General features: G+C 36.1%; 1 protein-coding gene across 1 annotated transcript; it reads right to left on the bottom strand.

Annotated features, from left to right (window-relative positions):
- Positions 1 to 1,200: 1,200 nt before the first annotated feature.
- LOC131159175 (G-type lectin S-receptor-like serine/threonine-protein kinase LECRK3) lies at positions 1,201 to 3,991 on the bottom strand. The gene has a single exon (XM_058113886.1). It carries the CDS (start codon positions 3,644 to 3,646, stop codon positions 1,313 to 1,315), a length of 2,334 nt encoding a protein of 777 aa, XP_057969869.1. The 5' UTR covers positions 3,647 to 3,991; the 3' UTR covers positions 1,201 to 1,312.
- Between the last annotated feature and the right edge of the window lie 23,469 nt (positions 3,992 to 27,460).

Genomic DNA, 27,460 nt, shown 5'->3' with positions numbered 1-27,460 from the left:
CCAAAAACCTGCATTTTCCAAGCTCTAAGAGCTATCTTTGTTTTTTTCAGTTAGGTTGCAAGTTTCAGAAGACCTTGGGCATATACCGGTTCAACCCACGCCTTCGTCACATAGTCAATAAAAGAATCATGTGAACACCACATATTTTTAAAACGAAAAGGTGACGGGCCATACCTCATCTCCAATTTGTCAAAATTAATAACCATAGGACTATATGATCCGACGACTTCCTCATTAAATACTCCAAATGAATATTACGGAAGGTGTTAGAGAAACTCGTATTAGTTGTGGCTAAATCTACCGAGGTAGATTACCTATATATGTATATATACCCTCCATTTTAAAAAATATGTAAACATGCATTTTTATTGATTTTTATCATACCTTTTTCTTATAAAATTCAAAATAGAATCATACATGCAAATTAAATTTGTGCATAGAATCCATAATGAGCGTGTAGAACTCGATCAATTAACTTTTCCAAACTTTAACTGAACTTTGAGTAATTGTTAGTCATTCTCAGTTTACATATATGAAATTTTCGTGGATGTGGAAAGGCATGATGAACTTGGGTAGTCATTACCCTTTTTAAGTTTGAATGGGATTTTCATGCCCATTAGAAACTTGTTGAACTCAAGTAACCATTATTCAAGTTAAATTAGTGTGACATTGAGCAACCATTACTCAAATTCAGTCTAAAATCAAGTAATAACTAGTCGTCTTTAGCTTGCATAAAAAGTCTATACACGTAGGCAACTAATTAAGCTGAACTCGAGTAACCATTACATGAATTTAGATTAAATTTTTTGACCGTTTCATGAAATCAAGTAGTGGTTTTAATTTCATTTTAATGATTTTGAGTATCCATTACTTGACTTCACTTTAACACATTCTAGGAAAATTCTGGACATTTATCGTGTATTTGGATATTTAAATTAACTGTTATTTGAATTCAATTTGAAATTAGTAATGACTAGTTGTTTTTAGTGTACATGAGAAGTCCATGGAGGTAGCTTGGAAACTAATTAATGTGCAACATAAGTAATTATTTGAGTAATTGCAATTTGTTTTCACTTAATGAATTTGAGAAATCGTTACTGGACTCCACTTTAACAAATTTTGGGCATATTTAATCATATAAAATAATAGTTCAAGGAAAACTCGAGCAGCAAATGGAACCAACGATAGCGCAAACTTGAATTAGAATAATAGCTTGGGGCATTGGATACTTTATTAAAATAAAATTATTTTCGGAGGAACCCGTAATCATTTTAGTTCCCAACCACTGCTCAGCTCTAACACATAAATTAGATCAGACAGAACTAAAAAAAGAAGTGGGGCTTGGGGGTACTGGGATGTCTACACTTCCTTCCAACATGAGCAAAACCTTCTTCATTGAAGGACGCAGTGATGGTTCGTCCTGTATGCACCAAAGTCCCACCCTAACCTTCCTCTCCAATTGCTTCCTGTCCACCTCTTCATCCTCAACCAGCTTTCCCAGTTCTCCCGCCTCAAAGCAACTGTAAACCCATTCCTCGAGAATGGCTTCCCCATCCGAAAGGCTAAAATTCACAGACCTCCGACAGCATATTATCTCAAGCAGCATCACCCCAAAGCTGAACACATCCACTTTTACCGTAACCGGCAGCTTCCGATGCCACTCCGGCGCCACATAACCCCTAGTTCCCCGTATTGCTGTGAAGGTTCTGGTCTGGTCTGCTTTCAGTGACTTTGCCAATCCAAAGTCGGAAATTTTAGCACGCCCATACTCATCTATGAGTACGTTCTGAGGCTTAATGTCACAATGGATGATCTGTGTTTCACACTCTTCATGGAGATACAATAAACCTCTTGCTACATCTCGGACGATTCCCATTCTTTCTTCCCAACTCGGTCGGTTTCCTGCAGGGTTGAAGAGTACATCTGCCAGAGAGCCATTGCTCATGTATTCATACACCAGAAGCCTTTTTGGTCCATCCAGGCAGTAACCGAGCAGTTGGACAAGGTTTCGATGATATGTTTTCCCGATAACTTTTATCTCTGTCTGAAACTCTATCTCCCCATTAGCTAATTCTTTCTCTAGTCTCTTGATGGCTACTTCTTTTCGTCCCTCTAATGTTAACCCTCTGTAAACTGTCGCCGACGATCCTTTCCCGATCTCATCCTTGAAGCCCCCGCTCACTTTCTCCAGTTCCTCGTAAGGAAATGATCGCGGAGCAACATCCTCGCAAAATCCGTATTTGTCCTTGTAATAGGTCCTTCTATAAGCTCCCACATGATTTTTATAGATAAGGACTCCAATAAGTGCAAAAGAAACAGCTGCGAATGCGGCCAAGAGAACACCCATAATAATCAGGATGTCCATCCGAAGCTCTTTCTTGGTTTCGACAGGCGAAGGAAGGATTCCTTCTGGGGGAGGATGGTGCGTTGATTCACCCATCTTGATCAGGGCTGTGGATGTAGTACCTTCTAATTGTCTCCTACCGTACCTCAAAGGAAGCCTTTGCTTTCTGCAGTTTCCGTCGTCATTGAACAACGCGGCTTCACAGTTACAATCTAGCAGACAAGATTCTTCACATTCTTCTCTGGTTACCAATGGTAAAACAGAATAAGAATCATCTTCCCATCTAGTATTGTCCACTGGTTTGATGCTATATTTAATACTTCCGCTCTCGTGTCCACAGCCCTCTGCAGTGAAGTTTCTCTGGCAGCCCCTACTCCAATGGCTCTGGTTAACAAAATCAAAGCCTGGAAGACACTTACAATCAGCTTCTTGATCATTTGAAACGCAAAATCCATTTAGGCCACACAACCCTTTGGGGTCACACTTGTTTGACGAGGATTCCCATTTGACTGACCAGTTGCTGTTCTGATCTAGACTGTGCGAATACAGTCTGAAAACACCGTCCACATCTATTCTCATGAGATAGATATCTTTTGTAGAATACCCTCCCCGAGTTAGATTCGCTATACCGAAACCAGTGCTGTTGACCAGGTAGAGGAAACCATCCCTGTTAAAATTTAGGGTCACATTATCTCTTCCCATTGTACCCGTCGAATAGTAGGAATACGGCGCCGTGTCTGGTGTGTCGACCGGGTACTGCACAAGGTTTCCGTCTTGCTGCATCTTGAGACGAAAGATTCCCTTTGAGTGGTCGTCTTCTGAAGCACTAGAAACTAGCTCTCGCCCTGGCAGGAGACGCTGACCGGCTACGAGAGCTTCCGTCGGTTCATCGAAGCTTTGCCATATTATCTTGCCTCCAGAATTATAGAGCACGAAATTACCCGAGTCCAGCATGGAAGCTGAAGAAGCTGGTTCCGGTGGATTAGCGATGTATGTGTTGCTGCTTTCTTGTTGCGGGCGCAGAATGATACTTCCGTCGGTGCTGAGAAGCAAGGTAACATTGCCTGGGACTGGGGTGTTGTCTCGGTCGGCTGTCCACACCACTGTCTTCTGCGGGATTCCGATGAGGAAAACCCCCACACCGTAGCCATTTGCTTGAGGGTAGAATCCAAAAGCGTACAAGCCGGAACGAGACAGCCATGAGGAGTTGGCGGTGGGTGTAAGAGAAGAGCCTGGGCTAATTTTTTGAGCTGCGGCTGTTGTAAAAATTGCAAAGAGGAGAAGGAACGGTATAGCAGCCATGGGAATGATACGAAAGGTTCTTTTCTCCTTCTTTGTATTTTTACTTCCCGGGTTGAGTTTCTTGTGGACAAGGGCAGCTTAATAAATAGCCGAAGTTGAGATGACATGGGACGACTGGTAAAAGAAATTGTCTTTCACGATTGACTCATTATTTTAGGCTGTGCTTGGTATTAAACTCTATAGAAAAGAAATGGGGCAATCTATACCACATATTGCTTCCCATTTTTTCAAATTTACCACCTGTCAAGATATCAATGGGTGTTGACTGTCTATGATTGAAATGTTCCCATTGGGTTGACCACGCTCTGTTATTTAAAATGTAAGATTTAGTAATTTCTCTCTCCCTCTCTCTCCCTTCTACTGTTTTGTGATGAATAATATATAAACTATAATTAAGTCACAAGGACTTTTACGGATTTCAGTTGGTTAGTGCTGGAAATAATTGTACTATGCATTAACACTTAAACGGAGATGATTGGTCTGGTCAAAAAATCGTGTGGAACTTATTTTCTAAACTCTTATCATTTTCAGAATTTTTTCTCAATTTTTTTTTAAATATATATATATTAAATAATACTTTTTTTGAGAAAATAATTTTCAGAATAACCTTATTGTAATCTCACTAATTTGTGCAAATTTAACTGTACAAATTTATAAAAAAAATATTTTTGCCACATATCTTTGTTAATTTATTTATTAACTGGCCCAACCTGTGTTTTTCAATATTAAATCCCAAAAATTAAAAGTAGAATCATCTTCCAGTCCTTGTTGATTTTAGAAGTCATGTTCAAACGCCGAACCCACCAGCTACTTTTACTCCCTAGTCTCTCTCTCTCCCTTCTACTGTTTTGTGATGAATAATATATAATATAATATCTTGGTATACTTTTCTGCAGCAGCAAACTATAATTAAGTCACAAGGACTTTTAAGGATTTCAATTGGTCAGTGCTGGAAATAATTGTACTATGCATAATTAACACTTCACAGAGTAAAAATCGATATATAGATTGGTCCGGTCAAAACTGTGTGGAACTCGTTTTCTAAATACAATACCATTCCCGTATTCACTAAAAATAATAAAAATTAAATATAAATATAAACACGATTCACAAATAAGTTGAGACATTGATATCACGCTTTCATTAAGAAAATTTAAACTCATTGCAATTTTTAGTTTACCCCATGAACCGGTGTAGCCGAATTTCTCAAAACTTTCTCTACTAGGATATAATAGTTCCATTTGAATTGTATAACTATCTCCAATTCTATACAAATAAAGGAGTTCAAAGCTCCACAAAAAATAAAAAAATAAATAAATATCATTTTTTATTTGTCTAACTTTCTAAACTTGAAAAAAGGATGACATAATAAATTATGTGAAGAGATTGGTATGTAACATCAATACCTTAATGGTCTATTTATAGGCATAAATTGACATTTCATTCTCCATGAACTTTATAAATAAGATGTATATATATTAACCCCCAAGGGCATGGAGCGGTGGAAAGGCATCAGCACGTAAGAAGGAGTATCGGGGGTTCAATTCCAAGTAAATACACTCACGGAACCAGCGATACCTGTGGATAGTGAGAATTTACTCTGTGAGCCAGCGGGGACCGTGGATGGTGAGAGTTCGCTCTGTAAGCCAACGGAGACTATGGATGGTGAGAGTTCTCTGTGAGCGAGCGGGGATCGTGGATAGTAATGGAGATATGTCCCGGGGGTCAAGTTAGCCGAACGCCCAACTAATGCACGGAAGCCGTGTCCGCATTTCGGACTTTACCTGATCAGTGAGACTTAGGGGGAGGACGCTGATCCGTAGGTTTGGTGCCGCATCAGGAGGTCCAAAGGGGTTGTTGGTGGCTGGAGTTCCTACGTAATAAAAAAAAAGGTATATATATTAAATAGTTACACACTTGAATTTAAGATACACTCACATAATTAATCTTATGAATTTGTGAGATACATAAATGAATGACCTAATTAAATGTAAATACATAACTCATTCCAAGATATATGCTCTTTTTCAAGATAATAAATAAAATAATAATATTGAAATACACTAATAATTTTTCCCTCATTTTAATATTGTGTATGGATCATGCAAGTAAAGAGTTTAATAATCAAATGAGTAATTATGCATAATGAATGTATGCTCTGCATTGGACCCTCACTCATTTTATTTTATTTTTTTGGAAAGAACCGAAAGTCACCCACATAATGGCCCCGTCCCAAGTTTATTAATAACTCTCACTTATGGTGAGGAATATCATGGAAACAAAAGGACACTTGAGGCTTACATAATAACCAATAAAACACACCATGTATCAAACCAAACAAAAGAAGAAAACAAATCTGTACTAATACCAAAACGAAACCAACTAAACATACCTCATATAAGTTGTACTCATCTTATCCAATTTATACAAATCTTAAATAACTCTAGGAAGTTGGCTACTATTTGTAAACAAATTATCCCCCCCCTTTCCCCCCTCCATTGACACCTTGTCGAGCCTAAGCATCTACTACTTTATTCCCTTCTCTATACAAATGATTTATAGAAAAATCTACTCCCTCCAAAAACCAATAAACTACCCCCAAAAATCCCACAAATACTATAAAAAGCATTTATTGGATCTTATCCAATTTACTACAATATTCGAATCACATTCAATGTCAATACTGGTGTGACCCAATTGTTTGCAAAGCTTTATTCCTTCCATCACTGCTCTCAATTCAGCTTCATTATTAGAATAAGAACCAAAACATTTTAAAAAACCAAAAATAAAAGAACTTGTATAGTCTCTAAGGATGCCACCACCACCCACCAGCCATGGGTTCCCCAAGCTGCTCCCATCCAAATTTAGTTTCAACCTCCCTTGCTTCGGTTTTAGCCATCTCACACCTTGCATAACTTTATTCTTTTTATTTACAATCCGCACTTCCAGATTCTACAATATTCGAACATCAGCATCATTTAAATGAACCATAACTGTCATGTTCTTACTAAAAACCCCCCACCCAATTCTTAATGAACAGCCACAAATCTGTACTACTCTCCAATTTTTCCTTCATTCTAGCCACACATCTCCTTCTCTACTACCTCCAAACTACAAAACAAGAAATCAAACCCATCAATGTTCCCAATTGAGAGTATTAGGAAGCCCTACTAAACCACATTTAAACTCTTTCTTTCCAACTTTGGTGCCTAAGGAAAGGTACACTTACCTCCACCAAAACCTTCCTCCATACATCAGCAGCAAGATCTCCCTTATTCAAAACATGCTTCACATCTTCTTATTGCCTCATCTCACAACAATCACATGCTGAAGCAAGTGATAGCCCCACTCTTCTCACCTTTTCATCAATACTTAAGCACTCAAAAGTAGCATTTCACATACAGATAGCAATTTTCTTTGGTAACCGTTTATTCCAAACCCACTTTGCCCAATCAAACTTTGGAACTCTAACTCTGATGGCATCCCATGCCAACTTTGTATTAAAGTAACCATTCTTTTCCGAGAGCCATAGCAAGATGTCCGAATAGTTTCTAAGTTTTCCAACTCTTTCCATCACTTCTTCCACTTTATTAAAACCCATAATCCTTTATAAATTTTCCACATCCCACACATTATTAATAATCAAATCTTTTAATTTGATATGTGAATGTGCACAATCTAGAAATTCTTGCATTAAACCTTCACTTAGTGAACAATAACCTTTACTCCAGAACCAGTAGTAGTCTCAAACTTAAACTATGACTGCTTTAGAGAAATAAAGTATTACCACTCCCACATAATCATTCAGGTATTGACATGAGCTTTAAAAGGCCAGTGTGTTTCAACCTTGTGCTTATCTTGGTTTCATGAGCATATTTGAGAATAAGCCCAATTCTCATTGAGAGTAGCCCCACTCTTATGTTCACATAGGTGAAATCTGTCAATGGTGCTCTTTTAACTCTAACACCCCACTTATAAGAGATGCAAAATATCATTAAAAGTTTTTTTAAAAAACTTAACCTCCTCCATTACAGGATAAATGCACTTACACCATAATGATGAGTTTAAAAATAATGGTGCATTTCTTACGACCATAATATGATTCGTTCTTTCCGTTGAACCCAATTACAAGGCCTCTATTTGCTTTACCGTGATCCTATAAGATCGGGGGTGAATTGGTATCTTTAAATTTAATCCCTAGGTGAATGTTCTAACACCAGTATGTTCATAACCTTAAGAACAATCTAATGCTAGTAAAGTAAATATACCAGAATTTAAATAAAGCAATTTAACATCAGTGTTCTAACATCAGTGTTCGGTCGCCTGGGGATATATTTGAACTAAAATCATAGGGCATCCGAGTTGGTGAACAACCCCTTTCGAGGGGTTCGGGCGCCCGAGAAAGATGTGTGCATTTAGGGTTCGGTTACCCGAGGACTGGTCAACATTTTGACTTTCAAGGTTCGGGCGCCTGAGGATTTTTGTACTCCAAAGGTTCGGTCGCCCGACTCCTCTTAACTTGCTTAGATTTTTCTAATTTTAAGCACAATTATAACACACTCATATATTTATGCTATGTGTGTGAGTGTAGGAGCATAGGGTCTTGCTATGGTCTAATTGAGCTTACGCTATATCTTGTATGTATGATGTGTAGGTGATAAACATACAACCACAGCCTAGGTTACTATTACAGACCCATATAAATTATTACAGATCGATATGAATTACAATTACAAAAGCAAGTCTTCGTGGTCTTCTTATTTCTTCAAGTGTCCTTCCTTGGGATATTTATTTGAACCTGCATAAGCACTTGACAATCATCAAATATCAGTATTTGTCATTATCAAAACCGGGTGCGACCTATGAGGTCAACATTCTCCCCCTTTTTGATGATGACAAATACACGATGCAAAAATTTGGTATAACTTAAAGAAGCTCCCCCTAACAATATGCATTATGTATTTATTTAACCCAAGTTTTTGCCTTACATCTCCCCCTTTTGGCAACAACAAAAAGGGTCATAGAAGTTAACACTTCTAGGCAAAAGGGAAGTATTACGTTTATACATTAGACATTTTGGAAAGATTTTAAAAAATTTCGGCAGAATGTCGTTTGTAAATCGAACTTTCCAAAATGTATCCTGTATAAAAAATAACTTGTTTGAGTTTAAAATTCCTAACAGTTTATCCACAACTACCCAAACAGTTCAGTATGGTCCAACAGTCAAGTAAAAGTTCTAATATAAGTTATGCATCACAAGTAGTAAGCAATATGCATTTCATTCAATATAGTCATGCTATAGATATAGGACATATGCGCATAAGCAGTGATCAGCATTTACAAGGTCCAAGGCAAGTAGAACACATTTCAAGCTCCCTCTGAATTTATGCAAGCTATGAAACATTTAATAAACCTCTCTACTGCGCAATAGACCTAACTCACGTCTAATTTGGATGAACCTATCCTCAGGAAGTGGTTTAGTGAATATATTCGCCCATTGTTCATTTGTGCATATGAACTCAAGAGCCACATATCCTTTTTGTACATGATCACAAAGGAAGTGATGTATAATCTCAATGTGTTTAGTTCGTGAATGTGAGATAGGATTCTTAGAAATGTTGATTGCACTAGTATTGTCACATTTAATTGATATTGTTTCATAGTGCAATCCAAAATCCCCAAGTTGTTGTTTCATATAAAGAGTTTGGGCACAACAACTTCCAAATGCAATATATTCTGCTTCGGCTGTGGATAAGGCAACTGAGTTTTGTTTCTTGGAGAACCAAGAAACAAGAGATTGTCCTAAGTAATGAAAAGTGCTGCTAGTACTTTTCCTATCAACCTTACTACCGGCAAAGTCAGCATCAGTTTAACTAACAATCTCAAAACTAGTAAGCTTAGGGTACCACAAGCCTAACTCTTTAGTCTTTACTAGATACCTAAGGATTCGTTTGATAGCTTTGAAGTGAGATTACTTAGGGATAGCCTGAAACCCAACACACATACACACACTAAACATAATATCAGGCCTACTAGCAGTGAGATATAGGAGACTCCCAATCATACCATAATACAATTTTACGTCAACAGGAATTCCTTTCTCATCTTTATCAAGCTTAATGGTAGAGTTCATAGGTGTACCAAGAATTTTGTAATCTTCCATCTTAAATTTCTTTAGCAAGTCCCTAATATATTTGGATTGGCATATGAAAGTTCCATGTTTGGCTTGTTTGATTTGCAGCTCTAAGAAGAAACTAAGTTCACCCATCATGCTCATTTCAAATTCACTTTGCATGCATTTGACAAACTCATTACACAATTCATCATTAGTTGCTCCAAAAATGATATCGTCCACATAAATTTGAACAATGAGCATATCATTATTTTTGGATTTGATGAAAAGTGTAGTGTCAATCTTGCCATGGGTAAACCCATTTTTTAGTAGAAACCCGCTAAGCCTCTCATACCAAACTCTAAGAGCTTGTTTCAATCTATACAAGGCTTTAGACAACCGGAAAACATAATTGGGATATTTATGATTTTCAAAACCGAGTGGTTGTTCTACCTATGCCTCTTCGTTAATGTAGCCATTTAGAAACGTGCTTTTAACATCCATTTGAAACAATTTAAAGTTTTTAAAAGCAGCAAAGACAAGTAGCATACGAAGGGCTTCTAACCTAGCAATAGGAGCATATGTTTCATCAAAGTCAATCCCCTCCTGCTGGTTATACCCTTGGGCAACTAATCTAACTTTATTCCTAATTACTACCTCATTCTCATCTTTCTTATTTCTATACACCCATTTTGTTCCAATAATTGATTGATCATTAGGCCTAGGAACTAGAGTCCACACTTTGCTTCTTTCAAATTGATCAAGTTCTTCTTGCATGGACATCACCCAAGATTCATCCTCTATGGCCTCTTTAATATTTTTAGGTTCTTCTTGGGATAAGAAAACCGAGTGATTTACCATATTTCTCAAGGAGGATCTTGTTGCTACTCCACGGGATGGTTAGCCTATGATTTGATCTTAGGATGATTTCTAATGAATTTCCAATCTTTAGGCAATTCTTGATTTTCATTTTCACTATCTTCAAGTGATCTTTCATTTGCTTCCTGATTTTCACTGGCATTGTTTTCAATATACATATTTTCAAAGCATTTTCTAATATTAATATCATCTTCATCATTTTTATTAGAAAATGGATTAGATTCATCAAACACAACATGAATAGATTCAATTACTGTCAATGTTCGTTTATTGAAAACCTTATATGCTTTGCTATTGAGTGCATAACCTAGGAAAGTGCCTTCATCAAATTTAGAATTAAATTTTCCTAAGTGTTCATTATCCCTAAGCACAAAGCATTTACAACCAAACACATAAAAGTAAGAAATATTAGGCTTATGGTGGTTCCACAGTTCATAAAGAGTTTTATTAATCGAAGGTCTAATCATCACCCTATTCATAACATAGCATGCAGTATTAATGGCCTTGGCCCAAAAATATTTAGGTAAGTTATGCTCATTTAACATAGTTTTACCCATTTTTTGCAATGACCTATTCTTTCTTTCTACTACACCATTTTGTTGGGGTGTCCTAGGTGCAAAGAAGTTATAGGATATGCCCTCTAAGTCACAATATTTCTCTATGCCTTCATTTTTGAATTCCGTGCCTTTATCACTTCTTATGTGAGTTATTTTATATCCCTTTTCATTCTGGATTCTCCTACAAATTTTAGTGAACTGTTCACATGGTTCATTTTTATGTGTAAGAAATAACACCCATGTGAATCTAGAAAAGTCATCCACGATTACAAAAGCATAATATTTACTACCAAGACTTTGCACAGAATTGGGTCCAAACAAATCTAGGTGAAGCATCTCTAAAGGTCTAGTAGTAGATATGAATTTCTTTTTCTTAAAACTAGATTTAGTTTGCTTACCCATTAGACATGCATCACAAATTTTATCTTTTACAAAAGACATTTTAGGCAAGCCCTTAACTAGTTCTTTCTTAACAAGTTTAGACAAGTCCATTCTAGCATGTCCTAATCACCTATGCCATAACCAACTAGCTTCATTTACAGCAGAAAAACAAGTAACTTGTTGTGAAGCTAAGTTATCAAGGGAAGTAGTATAGACATTTTCATGGAGGTTTGCAGTAAAAAGCATTTTGTGATATAATCTATCTTTTACTATGCATTTATCATTCTCAAAAAGATACCTTATATCCTATGTCACACAACTGACTTATGCTAAGTAGATTATGCTTCAACCCATCAACCAACAAAACGCTGTCAATAGTAAGAGAAAAATCCTTACCAACCTTACCTACCCCGATGATACGTCCTTTGGCATTGTTGTCAAATGTCACATAGCCTCCATCCTTGGGAACAACTGAAGTGAATTTTCCCTTGTCGCCAGTCATGTGCCATGAGCACCCACTATCCAAGTACCACCGGTCCTTGGAGGAGGATGATCTTAGGCACACCTGCAAGATAAGCTAAGTAACTGATGTTGGTCCCCAAATTTTGTTGGGTCCACGGGGGTTAGTAGCAAGATCTCCTTTAACTACTTATACTTTCCTAATTCTAGCTTGCTTGTTCCTAAGTGGACAATCAAACTGAATGTGACCAATTTGTTTACATTTAAAACATCTTAATCAACACTTAGGCTCTTTAGGAGAAATATGAGATTTTGACTCACGTGTAAACTGTCCTAAGTAAAGATTAGGTAGTCTAACATTTTCAACACTATTAAAACCAAGACCCTCTTTACTTAAGGAGTTTCTTTGGGCACCAAGTAATCTTTCAAAATTGTCTTTGCCCTTAGTGAATTTAAAAATGATTTTGGAGCTATCCTCCAATTTCCTCTCAACCTCAACAATACTGGCATCTTTTTATTTTAAAATAGTGGCATGGGAGGTTTTTGCCATATTAAACAACTTTGACTAATTTTCACATTTCTTTTTCAAATCATTATTTTCCTTGGTCATTTTGCATAACAATTTAGAAACACGAATATATTCAAACTGTAATTCTCTAAATGTAGGCATGCAATCAGAATCACAATCATCAGATGAACATTATGAAGACAATGAACTAGAAGACAATATTTGATGCTCGTGTGTCATCAAGCACAAATTAGCAACCTCCGAGTTGCTGTGATCTGATTCTGAGTCATTACTACTGAGTTTGTCCCATGAATTCTTGGCCTTCATGGCTTTCTTCTTTTACTTAGCTTCCTTTTTCAGCAATGGGCAGTTAGGTTTGATGTGCCCTACCTTGTTGCAATTATAGCACGTAGGAGCATTTGATTTTTGTTTTCTTTTGCTGGATTCTCCCTTCTCATTCGTAGACTCTCTATATTTTTTATAGGGCTTCCTGTTCTTCCTGAAAAATCTGGTAAATTTTCTAGTTAGCATAGCCATTTCATCATCAGTGTCAGATTCACTGCACTCACTAGATGTGTTAGTGGAAGCTTTCAATGAAGTAACCTTCTTAGCCCTATTATGCTCATTAAGTCTCTTGTTTATGCTCAATTCATATGTGATCAGGGAACGTATCAATTCATCTAAGGTCATAGCCTTAAGATCTCTACCTTCAGCAATAGTCATAGCCTTGGCTTCCCAAACAGGAGGTAAGCCTCTAAGGATCTTCCTAATCATCTCATATGTGGGATAGGTCTTTCCTAATGCATGCAGTGAGTTTATGATGTGTGTGAATCTGGTGTACATGCTCTAAATGGACTCACCTACATTCATCCTAATTGCCTCATACTCACTGGTTAACATATCCATTCTACTGTCCTTCACGTTTCTAGTACCCTCATAAGTGACCTCTAACTTATCCTATATTTCTTTTGCAGTAGAACAAGCCATAATTTTTTAAATTCATTCACATCAAGACTACAGTATAAAATATTCATGGTAGTGGCATTAAGACTAATAACTTTCATATCATCATCATCATACTCATCCTCAGTCTTAGGAACCCTAGCTGCACCCTTTGTTTTCATAGGGACAAAGTTTCCTTTAGAGACGATCCTCCACACCTTCCAATCAGTATTCTGAAGGTACATGCGCATCCACTGTTTGTAGAAGGTGTAATTAACACCATTGAAAACAGGAGGTCGTGTGGAAGATGGTCCCTTAGGGAAATGGGTCACAAAACTATGAGCCATATGTGATATTTTTGAAAAATAACAACTAGTCTATGCAACGTGGCTCTGATACCAATTGTTAGCTTTACCGTGATCCCAAGAGGGGAAGGTGAAATTGTATTTTTAAATTTAATCCCTATGTGAATGTTCTAACACGAGTATGTTCACAACCTTAAGAACAATCTAGTGCAAGTAAAGTAAATATACTAGAATTTAAATAAAGCAATTTAATTAACACCACATGCATCAGAAAGCAGTAAAGTAAGAGTGACACATAGAGACATTATCGAGGTTTGACCAATTGCCTATGTCCCCGCCTTAACTAACTAGCACAAGGATTACCACTATAACTTGCTCACTTAAACAGGTGGAGCGACACCTATACAAATAAGGTCAATTCAAGGGCTAACCTCAATCGATACATACAATCCTTACCCGCCTGGATTACCGCCCCCTCAAGCCACACCTAGAAACACTCAGATTTTACAATCAAATGGTACAACATATAAGTGCTTTCACATAAAGCAGATTTGTACCCATATGCGCACAATCACATACACATCAATAGCTTGGATATTGCGTAAGCTCAGTGATGCTAGTTTTGTTCAATCAATACTCAATGCAGTATACTCAATATGAAGCTCAAGAGTATTCAACACTATATAATCGGTATGATGCACAATCGTATTCAACACAAGCAAAGTCTTGGAATCTAAACATGATATTTCAGTAGCACATCAATATTCCAAGTATACTAAACAGATAATCAAACTACTTCCCAAAGGACTTTCCTCAATGAAAGATGCACAACACTAGTTTGAATAACACTTGCTTGTTTGAAAAATCTTTGCAATCCAAAAAAACGAAGCTATTGGACACTTGCAATGGAATGCAAATATCCTAAGCTTTCTTAGTTCAATCCCACACAAGATTTATAAAAGAGAAATCTATGGGATAAACCTAAGCTAAAAACTCCCAAAGAAAAGGTTTCAAGCACACATACAATTGGGAGTATTAGCAATGAACAATAATCACATAAACACAACAAACACTCTCACACTCTCACACTCTCAGATTTATTGAATGGATGCAAGATATGAGAGTATTTGGACAAAGGGTAATTTTTCATTTGAGAGAATTTTTGCTTAATCACTTTTTTCTAACCGCTGTCTAATCATGCAAATGAAACAATATATATAGGCAAGTGAAAAATTATAACCGTTCAGGACAGAATGGGTATTATTAAAAAAGTCCCAAAAGGTTAAACTCCAATTAGCCCGAAATAACTCTCTTTTACCACGGTTAAACTACTTTTAACCAAGTGAGGTTCAAGTGGCTGAACCTTGGTTCGGTCGCCTGATCAAACACAGTTCAAAAAGTTATTCAATTAAGTTCGGTCGCCCGAATATAGGTTCGGCAGCCTGAATCAAAGTCAGTAGCCAAGCTTCGTGACTTCGGGTGCCCGGTCAACTTTTTAGTGGCCCAAAAATCAGTGTTCGGTCGCCCGAGGATATATTTGAACTAAAATCATAGGGTGCCCGAGTTGGTGAATAGTCCCTTTCGAGGGGTTCGGGCGACCGAGGAAGATGTGTGCATTTAGGGTTCGGTCACCCGAGGGTTGGTCAACATTTTGACTTTCAAGGTTCGGGTGCTCGAGGAGTTTTGTACTCCAAAGGTTCGGTCGCCTGACTCCTCTTAACTTGCTTAGATTTGTCCAATTTTAAGCACAATTATAACATAACCATATATTTTATGCTATGTGTGTGAGTGTTGGAGCCTAGGGTCTTGCTATGGTCTAATTGAGCTTATACTATATCCTATATGTATGATGTGCAGGTGATAAAACATACAACCACAGCCTAGGTTACTATTAATGACCCATATAAATTATTACAAACCGATATGAATTACAATTACAAAAACAAGTCTTCGTGGTCTTCTTGTTTCTTCAAGTGTCCTTCCTTGGGATATTTATTTGAACCTGCACAAGCATTTGACAATCATCAAATATCCACATTTGTCATTATCAAAACCAGGTGTGACCTATGAGGTCAACAACCTCTTAACCAACTTGCTTCCTCACTAGCCGATGCTAAAGCAATAAGCTCAGCTTCCATAGTAGAATTAGCAATTATTGTTTGTTTTTTAGATTTTCATTAAATAGCACCACTACGTAAAGTAAAAATATAACCAGTGGTAGAGAGAGAATTGCTTGACAAAATATTCCATTCGCATCACAAAAACCTTCAAGTATATCAGGATACTTTGTAAAAAAAAATAAGCCATAACTTTTGGTACCAAGTAAATATTTCATTACACGTTCAAGAGCATTCCAATGTTCTCTACCCAACTTGCTAAAAAATCTACTAAGTATTCCTATTGCATATGTAATGTTAGGTCTAGTCAAATCAGTTGGATATCTCAAGCTACCAATAATGCTATTATATTCCTTTTAATTAACCACTCTATTTTCATTCTCAATAGTAAATAAGTGATTACTTGAATAAAAAGGAGTAGTATCATGCTTGCACTTATCATAGTCATATTTATTCAAAAAAAAAAATTTAACGTAATATGATTGTGATCACGAAATATACCATCGTATGATCTTTTTTCATGCCTAAAATATCATCAGCCTCACTTAAATCTTTCATCTCAAAATGTTTTTTAACATTGTTTTGGAATCCTTAAAAGGAGTGTACACATTGAATCAAGATTTATTATAACAGACATGCATATTAAAACCTGAGTCTGCCAACAACCCCTTAATACTATCAACCATGTTTATATCAGTAACCATCGTCACAAATGGTTCCTCAATTATATTAGATTGAGGAATAGGTCAACATTTTTAAAATTTGCAAATTCGAGCAATATGCCCATTTTTTTACAAACAAAACAAACATTGTTGTTTTTCTTGTTTTGATTATAAGGGTTTATTGGCTCATATTCTTTTGATTAGGGTTGCTCCTATTCATTTTGTAAGGTCTACTATTATTTTTCATATTTCTCATCTTAGGCTTTAATTGTGGATTTTTAAGAAGAAGACCTTTGGACAAAGTATTATATTCAAAAGTAATTAAATTTACCTTTGTGGTATTACCGTTATTGGTATTACCACTTTCTTGCATAATTGCATCTTGCCCTCTTATCTTCTTCTCCACGCGAATTCGAGTGATTAAGGTTTCAAGAGATATATCTTTCTATCTTTGGTGCATGATCTTATGAAATTCTCTCCAAGATGGGGGTAACTTGTCAATAATTCCTGCCACAATGAGATTGTCTCGAATCCTGATCCCTTCCGATGTAACCTCTGCCAATATCACTTGAAAATCTTGTGCTTGGTCCACAACTGATTTTTCGTCCACCATTTGATAGCGAAAAAGATTGGCTAGCTGCATATTTTTTTTCTCTTGCCTCCTCAGTATCATACTTATTCTGCAAAGTCTTCTAGATTTTCTTTGCGAACGAGTAAGTAGTATCATAATAATCATAAAAATGATCAACTAGACAATTTAAAATGTAATACCGACATTTATACTCATATTTTCATATTGTTCCAATTTTTTTGGTGATCGACCAACTAATCTTAATTCATTTTTTTGGTGTCAATTAATTTTGGATCCTTCTCGGTGAGAACATAAGCAACTTTAAGGAGACTAAAGTAAAAGATTACCTTGCCTTTCCATCTCTTGAAGTAGGCTCCTTTAAACCAAAAGGGCTTGTTGAGGTCTCCAATTCTTTCATTCGATTTCTCAACTGTAGGCTCTATATATTGAATCTCCTTAAAACTTGTTAGGAAATTTAATAAAATAAGAAAAATAAAACTTAAACACAAATAAAAATACAAATATAAACATGATTAGGCTGAGGCATGGATATCTCGCACTCTAAGAATATTCAAGCCATCTACAGTTTTTGGCTTACCCCTCGAACCGGTGCAGCAGAACTCCTTAAGGCTTATCTATCTAAAGATACGACAACCTGATTTGAATCGTATGACTCTTTCCAATTTTGCACAAATGAAGGAGTCCGAAGCTCTACACAAAAAAATAAAAAAAATACAATTTTCTTTGCTTGTCAAATTCTCTAGACCTAAAAGAAGAGTGACATGATGAGTGATGTGAAGAGATTGGTTTGTAGTGCCAATGCATTAAGGGTCTATTTATAAGCACAAAATGACCTTTCATTCTCTATGAACTTAATAAATAAGATGTGTATATATATATATATATATATTAAATAGATACACACCTAATTTTAAGATACACTCACTTAACTAGTCTTATGAATTTATGAGATAAATGAATGAATGACCTAATTAAATGTAGATACATAACATATTCCAAGATATATGCTTCTTGCAAAGATAATAAATAAAATAATAATATTAAAATACACTAACACCTACTATTAATAAATGGGTTTACAATACATTCAATTAATTATATGAGTAAAAAATGCTGATGCATTTTTTTCTGCCTTTATATATCCAAATGGGAACTAATTAATTTGACTCTCAATGGGGTAGAGTTCACATGGTTCAACAACCATAACAACCCCACCTCTTCCAAATTGGACAGAATCCTTCTCCATCACAAAATGTACACCAAGAGCTGGTTTTGTTTGGGCACTTTTATAAGGAATATGTGATTGTTGTTTTTTATTTTTATTTTTTTGGGTTGTTTATTTTTAATTTTTTGTTATTGTGATAATGAGATTAGTAGCAAGGAAAAAATATATTAAAAAAAATAAATAAATAAAAAGTTACCTTTCTTTTTGATTTTATCTTTTTGCTTTTGTCAAAATTGACGTAATAAAGTCATGTGAAGCGTCGGGGTTTCTCTAAAAATTTTGGCAAAGTGGTTGTTTTATTTTGCATTACATTCATAAGCATTCATGCATGAATGCATAGTCATACATACAATTCCATCATAAGCATTTCAAGTAGGACGCTGCTCACATTATACAGTTGCTTGCAGAGTCAATGTGTCAGAGTTATTGTGCCAAGAAGACCACTGAAATAAATTGAAATTTTGAGGTTTCAACAATAAGCACAATAAAGTAGTTTCCTTGCATCCTTATAAAACTTGACAAATAGTCTTAGTTATGGGGAAACAATTGGAAAACCGAATGTTAGGACTTGAGCAAAACCATGAAGAAGCCAATTAGGACGTTCAAAGATTAAAGATCAAATGAATAAGCTGATGGAAATGCTCACTGTTATGAACGAAGGAAAGGTTGTACAATGATCTTTTATTTTCATTGGGATTAACACTAGTCAATGGACATCCTCCATCGTAGCCAATGAATGTGACGATAGGCTTTGAATCGAGTTTGCAACCATTTATACCAACAACATCACGTTTACATTTAGCCTCAGGGTTCAGATAAACTAGGAATTAAAATATGTAAGGAGCACCGATCATAGTTCTCGATACTGAAGACAAAGTGTTAGTCAGAGAAACTACCAAAGAACAAGCTTCTTACTATGAGGTGAATTGTAAATATGAAGTATTAAAAGAACGATTGAGAGCTATGGAAGGTAGAAATATGTTTGGATCAATAGATTCCTTTGATTTTGATTTTTGTTTGGTGTCCAATGTTGTTTTATCTTCGAATTTCAAAGTCCTAGATTTTAAAAAACTCAATGGTTCCAGGTGTCTAGTTGCCCATTTTGAAGATGTATTGTTAAAAATGGTTGCATATTCAAATAATGATAATTAGCTTATTTGCTGTTTCCAAGATAACTTGACTAGGGCAACCATAAGATGGTATACCCAGTTAGACCGTGCAAGGATTCCCACATGGAAAGATTTAGCTCATGCCTTTATTGCTCAGTATAGGCATGTAATTGAGATGACTCCCGGTAGGCTAATCTTACAAAACATGGAGAAGAAGATAAATGAGTCATTCAAGGAGTATGTCTACCAATGAAGAGAAATAGTAGCACAGGTGCATCCTTTGGTCGAGGATATATAGGTGATCACTTTATTTGTTAACACTCTCAAAGATTAGTACTTCAATCATATCATTAGAAGCACTCCCTAAAGTTTTGTGGACTTGGTAACTACTGGAGAAAGAATCGAAGGAGCTTTCAAGATTGGAAGGATAGGCAGCTCTGGTACCGAGCAGGGAGTAACAAAGAAAGGAATCAGAAAAAAGAAGGATAAAGAAGAACAAGCAATACAAGGACACCCCTATAGAGAAAGTAATGCCAAATAAACTAATGATAACATAGTATTTAACCCTTATAATAAATAGTATACCCCAGTAGAATGTACAACCATAGATGATTTCTTTAGGTTCAATATTAATTTATAGACAGTAGAATGTTTAGGCCCTAGGAAGAAGATTTCCAAGGGAAACAAGGAGAATAGAAATTTAGCCCATCCCGATAGCTTATATAAAATTGTTCTCGCAACTAATGAAAAGTCACTTGGTATCTCCGATACCAGGCATACAAGTGTACCTCCTTACCCAAAATGGTATGACCCTAATGCCCGGTCTGAATACTATGTTGAGGCGCCATGCCATTTGATTGAAATTTTTCACTTAGTTAAATACAGAGTGCAAGCCTTGAGAGACGCAAGGTGGTTGGCTTTTGATGATGAAAAGGAACCCAATGTGCATGGTGTTCCACTGCCCAACCATAGAGGGGCTGCAGTGAATGCCATAGGATGGGGAAATTGTGAAGATAGGAAAAAAAGGATAGGGAAAGTCTGAACCCTAATAGATGAGGCTTTTCAAGAATTACATCAAGTGGGAATAATGAAAGAAAGAGCACTCTACGGTGTAGGATCACACTATTGTTGTTGCTAGGAAGGACTAGACTTTTCAGTATAGAAATGCAGTATGTTTTGAAATTTTAATAGAACTTAATGGATTCTCATCTAGTAAAGTTCCATGCTAGACTAAAAGATTGACCAGTTGTCAATTATAGTGGTGGATCGACCTGACGGTGGAAAATTGGTTTTACTCACCTTAGTAGATATTGAATTGAATAATTGGCATATGCTTGAGTACCCAGTGGTTGCAGAATCAAGGTAATCCTGAAATGTTTATGAATTCCCTCATTCTTATCTTTTTATAAGAGGATGGTGCCCTATAAACTCTTTGTATTTAGGTCATTTTGAATTTGAATGATATAAAGTGCATTTCAATACATTTGTCTCATCTAATTATATCATCCTTTATTTATCACCTTTTTCAAGACTTGCCTTTTTTCACTTGGGTTTTGTGCAGGGATATAGGAAATGAATTTACTAGTATGAAAGACCTAGAGCTGATAATTGGCTTTAAGAATATAGTCAAGGAGGCAGAAGCATAAGAACAAAAGGGGGGAAAAAAAGGTAGACCTTGAAATTAGTTGAATTGGTTTATTTTAATATTTTGACCTATTCTCAGACTTTACTTGTTTTAATACAACAATGAGAAAAATAAATCAATCAACTAATAACCACAACCAAAAACCCACACCACAAGATACTGAAATTTAAACACACAAACCGATTAACCAAAGTATTCAAACAATCATGCAAGTTTGTTAAGCCTTTTATTAGCTGCCGTGTAGATGTTTGCAACCTTCTTTGGATGAAATCTTTGTTTGTGCTTCTCTTGATTAAGATTTCTGCATATTAACCAACGTACTCCCTTTTGGGTTTTCGCAAACGGTTAATCAAAACGTACTTTCTAAATATCAGGAGTCTTCCGTTGATTTTAATTTCAAGCCTTCCAACCTGCACTTTAGTATACACAAAGATATATTTTGTAGGAAAACAATGAATAAGGAAAATAGAGAGACACACAAAGATTTTACGAGGTTCGGCTTCAACACAACCTACGGCCTCGCCCTTGGCAAATTACCCAAGGGTTCCACTATTACAGTTCCTTTACTAGGCAGAACAACACCGATTACAACACTCATTTGTTAAGGCTAGAGCCCGCCTTCTCCAAACGATGTACTCTCGCTTGGTTAATGATCCAACAACCTGGAATCATCCAAAAACTACAAGAGAAACAATAAGAGGATTGTGTACAAAGAGTACTCACACGAAGAGCGAGTTAGTACAATTCAAATCTATGTACTTCAAAAAGTAAATATTAAGAATGAAATACACTTTTGAAGCTTAATAATAGATTTCACCAAACTCCCTTTTCTCCAGATGAGAAATCAACAGGTATAACTTAGGGATTAATGATCAATGATCTCAGAACACCAGCACTTTCAATTTGCAAAAGATGAGCAAGTTAAGACTTTGAGAGCAAGAGAGCTTATGGCAGATTTTTCAATACTTAGTGGTATTTTGATTTGGAAAATGATGTATTTATAGGAATTCAAATGAGTTTCCTTGTTGCTCAAGTTTCCTTGGAGTATTTCCCAAGTTTTTGGAAAGATTGGAGCCTAAGCAACTAATATTTAAAAAATAAAATTTTAAAAATTTCTTCCCGTTAACAGTGTTCAGATGGCTAAACACTCAAGTTCAGTCATTTGAAGTTCCTGAGCCTGTTGAAAAAAATGAACTAGATACAGGGTCAGACGACCAAGGATAGGGTTCAGATGACCAAAGAGTCAAGTTCGAACGACCTAGGATATGTTTAGTCATCTGAAGTTCTTTTGCCAGTTTCTGTTTCTCACCAAAAAATCTTCAGACGACTGAGCTAATTCTTCAGTCAACTGAACTTGGAGTTCAGTCATCTGAATTTGTCACTTTAGGCTTCTAAACAGAACTTAGTCTTCTAAACAGATTTCTTTCTGAATGTTAACTTTCAATAATAAAAAAATGGTTTATTCTCTTTCATTTATTCTTTATAAAACTTGTTCCAGGATTTTTAAATAGGTCTTTAAGTCCATATAATTCCATTAAAAAGCTTCAAAAGATATTTCAAGAGATATTTAGACTTTGAAGTACTTACATTGGTTTTCCTAAAACCTTATATGCTAAGCTTGAGATCATCAGCTTTCTTTTTGCTTTGAAATCCCTTGGATTGTTTGCTTGAACTAGTTTTAGCTTCCCATGCTTTGATCAGTATTGTGCCGTTTCAAGCTTCTTTTTGGATCACTTGTTAGTTTATCTAACTTGATGGCCCTCAAAGATCCTGGTTTTCCTAAAACACTAAAACTCAAACATTCCAAATTGAAGTCTCATTTGTTTGTTATTACCAAAGTTGATTGAAAAGTCTAGTTAAGCCAACAGACCTATCTCTTGAAATATTTAAAATGTTGAAGGAAAAAAAATGGTGCCTAGTAAAGATCCCACTTCAACAGTCAAATTGGGTATAGTGCATCCTCGATAGTTTTAGGAAGGAGAATTGGTCTTAAATATTTTTTTGACAATCCATAAAATCCTCATGGGAAATGGATTCCAAACTATAAAGGGCCTTACATTGTAAAGAGGGCATTCTTAGGAGGAGCTCTATTGTTAACCGATAGGGATGGAGATAACCTGCCAAACCCTATTAATTCTGATGTTGTAAAAACGTGTTGTGCGTGATGTAATGTGTACCTTTCGATGAAATCAATGAGTAGAGTTTCTTGCCTTTTCAATCTGTTAACTTTACTGTAATCCCGAGAGGGGGGTGAATTGGTATTTTAAAAATTTCTCCCCTAGGTTGACACAACCCTAGGGTCAATCTAGTGCTGATATAAAATAAATTAGTATATTTAGCTGAAATTAAATTACACAAGTAAACTAATTACGCATGCATAGAAAAGCAAGTAAAGAGAGATAACACCAGATATGTTATCGAGGTTCAGAAAATGTGCCTACGTCTCCGTATTGGCTCACAAGCACAAGGATTCCACTAAGGCTCACTTCATGGGTGGAAAGGCACGAACATGGGGCTGACCTCAACCTTTACAACCAATCATTCTAGGCTGGATTAATTCCCCCTCAGACCACGCTTGGAATACAACAAAATCATAATACAAGATGTGTACAAAATGTATGCTTCTCTAATAAGCCGATTTGTACCATTATCACTCAATGCACATAAATAATATAAGAACTATAAGCTTAGTGCTATATATGCGCAATCAACACTCAAAATAATGTCTCTATTCAATCAAGCACAAGAGTGTATTAACAAGAAAATCTTTGGAACAATGTATAGATGTAAATCTCAATAACAATTTAGGGTTTCAAATATTTTCACCAAGAGTAATCAAAATATCTCTAAAATTTTTTTTGTCAATATTCGAGCACAAGAGATATTTGTAATGTAAGCTTGTGAAAACGATTTTTGCTCAAACAAAAACACAAGCTAAGGTGTCTTGAAATTTGAATGCCAAGACCCACAAGATTTAAGTTTTCTCATACAAAATATTTATTAAATTAATCGGGGGAAAACCTATGCTTAACTCTCAATCCGAAAATCAAATATACAATGAACACAATGAGAGTTTCTAGTAAATGGGAATAACGTATAATCATTCAAAGGACCCTCACAAGGATTGATTTTGCAAAGGAATAGTAGTATGAGAGTGTATGAGCTTTTTGTTCAGAAAAAGGACTCTCAAAAATATAGAGAATATTTTTGTTAATCAAAATGCTAATCACCTTTAATCTGAGCAAATGAACTCATATTTATAGACCTGACCAAAATTATAACTGTTGGTGACACCTAGGGAATTATTAAAATTGTTTTAATTGAGTTTTAAAAAATTTACCCTGTTTAACCCCAATTAACCTCGGTAAAAATTAGGCCACTCGAGAGTTTTGGTAGACCGAGCTGTAGGTTCAGTCACCCAAATAGACATATGACGAAAAGTAAATTTTGAATTTCGAGTGCCTGAAAATTCATTCAAGTGGCTGAGTCTAAGGTGATTTCCAACCTGCTCGAGGTTCGATCACCTGGGCTCAAGTTTAGTTTACTGAACTTACACTTTCAGTCACCCGAGGGTATTTTGAACGTAAACATTCGGGTGCGCGAGTTGTTAGAAAAGGTAATTGTAAATGTTCGGTTGACCAAAGACACTAAGGTCTTCTTTGTTCAATCGCTCAAAGTCAAGTCAACACTCTGACTTTTCCTATGTTTAGTTGACCAAGGTGTTTTAAACGCCAAGGTTCAATCGCCTGAAACCTCACTATTTTAGGACCTAAGTAATAATGTTCCCCTAATTACATATTTGAAAGTGGGGACTCATTCTAAGTGTCTATGCAAGGTCCTAGGGTCATTCAATGGTCTTTGAACTTATCATATCCTACATGCATGATGTGCATCAATTCACTGTTTCCTTTAGAGACGATCCTCTACACCTTCCAATCAGTATTCTGAAGGTAAATGCGCATCCACTGTTTGTAGAAGGTGTAATTAACACCATTGAAAACAGGAGGTCATGTGGAAGATGGTCTCTCGGGGAAATGGGTCACAAAACTATGAGTCATATGTGAGATCCCAAGAGGGGAAGGTGAAATTGTATTTTTAAATTTAATCCCTGTGTGAATGTTCTAACACCAGTATGTTCACAACCTTAAGAACAATCTAGTGCAAGTAAAGTAAATATATTATAATTTAAATAAAGCAATTTAATTAATGCCACATGCATCAGAAAGCAGTAAAATAAGAGTGACACATGGAGACGTTATCGAGGTTTGACCAATTACCTAGGTCCCCGCCTTAACTAACCAGCACAAGGATTATCACTATAACTTGCTCACTTAAACAGGTGGAGCAACACCTATACAAATCAAGTCAATTCAAGGGCTAAGCTCAACCGATACATACAATCCTTACTGGCCTGGATTATCGCCCCCTCAAGCCACACCTAGAAACACTCAGATTTTACAATCAAATGGTACAATAGATAAGTGCTTTCACGTAAAGCAGATTTGTACCCATATGCGCACAATCACATACACATCAATAGCCTGGATATTGTGTAAGCTCAGTGATGCTAGTTTTGTTCAATCAATACTCAATGCAATATACTCAATATGAAGCTCAAGAGTATTCAACACATTATAATTGGTATGATGCACAATCGTATTCAACACAAGCAAAGTCTTGGAATCTAAACATGATGTTTCAGTAGCACATCAATATTCCAAGTATACTAAACAGATAATCAAACTACTTCCCAGAGGATTTTCCTCAATAAAAGATGCACAACACTAGTTTGAATAACACTTGCTTGTTTGAAAAATCTTTGCAATCCAAAAAAACGAAGCTATTGGACACTTGCAATGGAATGCAAATATCCTAAGCTTTCTTGGTTCAATCCCACGCAAGATTTATAAAAGAGAAATCTGTGGGAAAAACCTAAACTAAAAACTCCCAAAGAAAAGGTTTCAAGCACACATACAATTGGGAGTATTAGCAATGAACAATAATCACATAAACACAAGAAACACTCTCACACTCTTAGATTTATTGAATGGATGCAAGATATGAGAGTATTTGGACAAAGGGTAATTTTTCAGTTAAGAGAATTTTTACTTAATCACTTTTTTCTAATCAGTGTCTAATCATGCAAATTAAACAATATATAAGACAGGTGAAAAATTATAACCGTTTAGGACAGAATGGGTATTATTAAAAAAGTCTCAAAAGGTTAAACTCCAATTATCCTGAAATAACTCTCTTTTACCATGGCTAAACTACTTTTAACCAGGCGAGGTTCAAGGGGCTGAACCTTGGTTCGGTCGCCCGATTAGACATAGTTCAAAAATTTATTCAATTAAGTTTGGTCGCCCGAATATAGGTTCGGCAGCCCGAATCAAAGTCAGTAGCCAAGCTTCATGACTTTGGGCGCCCGGTTAACTTTTCGGTGGCCCAAACATCAGTGTTCGGTCGCCCGAGGATATATTTGAACTAAAATCATAGGGTGCCCGAGTTGGTGAATAGTCCCTTTCGAGGGGTTCGGGCGACCGAGGAAGATGTGTGCATTTAGGGTTCGGTCACCCGAGGGTTGGTCAACATTTTGACTTTCAAGGTTCGGGCGCCCGAGGAGTTTTGTACTCCAAAGGTTCGGTTGCCTGACTCCTCTTAACTTGCTTAGATTTGTCCAATTTTAAGCGCAATTATAACATAACCAGATATATTTTATGCTATGTGTGTGAGTGTTGGAGCCTAGGGTCTTGCTATGGTTTAATTGTGCTTACGCTATATCCTATATGTATGATGTGCAGGTGATAAAACATACAACCACAGCCTAGGTTACTATTAATGACCCATATAAATTATTACAGACCGATATGAATTACAATTACAAAAACAAGTCTTCGTGGTCTTCTTGTTTCTTCAAGTGTCCTTCCTTGGGATATTTATTTGAACCTGCACAACCATTTGGCAATCTTCAAATATCCACATTTGTCATTATCAAAACTGGGTGCAACTTATGAGGTCAACAACCTCTTAACCAACTTGCTTCCTCACTAGCCGATGTTAAAGCAATAAGCTCAGCTTCCATAGTAGAATTAGCAATTATTGTTTCTTTTTCAGATTTTCATTAAATAGCACCACTACCTAAAGTAAAAATATAACCAGTGGTAGAGAGAGAATTGCTTGACAAAATATTCCAATCGCATCACAAAAACCTTCAAGTATATCAAGATACTTTGTAAAAAAATAAGCTATAACTTTTGGTACCAAGTAAATATTTCATTACACGTTCAAGAGCATTCCAATGTTCTCTACCCAGCTTGCTAA

The sequence above is a fragment of the Malania oleifera genome, chromosome 7 (assembly GCF_029873635.1).
Source record: "Malania oleifera isolate guangnan ecotype guangnan chromosome 7, ASM2987363v1, whole genome shotgun sequence".
Taxonomy (NCBI): Eukaryota; Viridiplantae; Streptophyta; class Magnoliopsida; order Santalales; family Ximeniaceae; genus Malania; species Malania oleifera.
This window is presented reverse-complemented; position numbering and strand designations above follow the sequence as displayed.

Excerpts from the sequence above, each read along its gene's own strand:
- LOC131159175 (XM_058113886.1), bottom strand. The coding sequence starts at position 3,646 with ATGGCTGCTATACCGTTCCTTCTCCTCTTTGCAATTTTTACAACAGCC.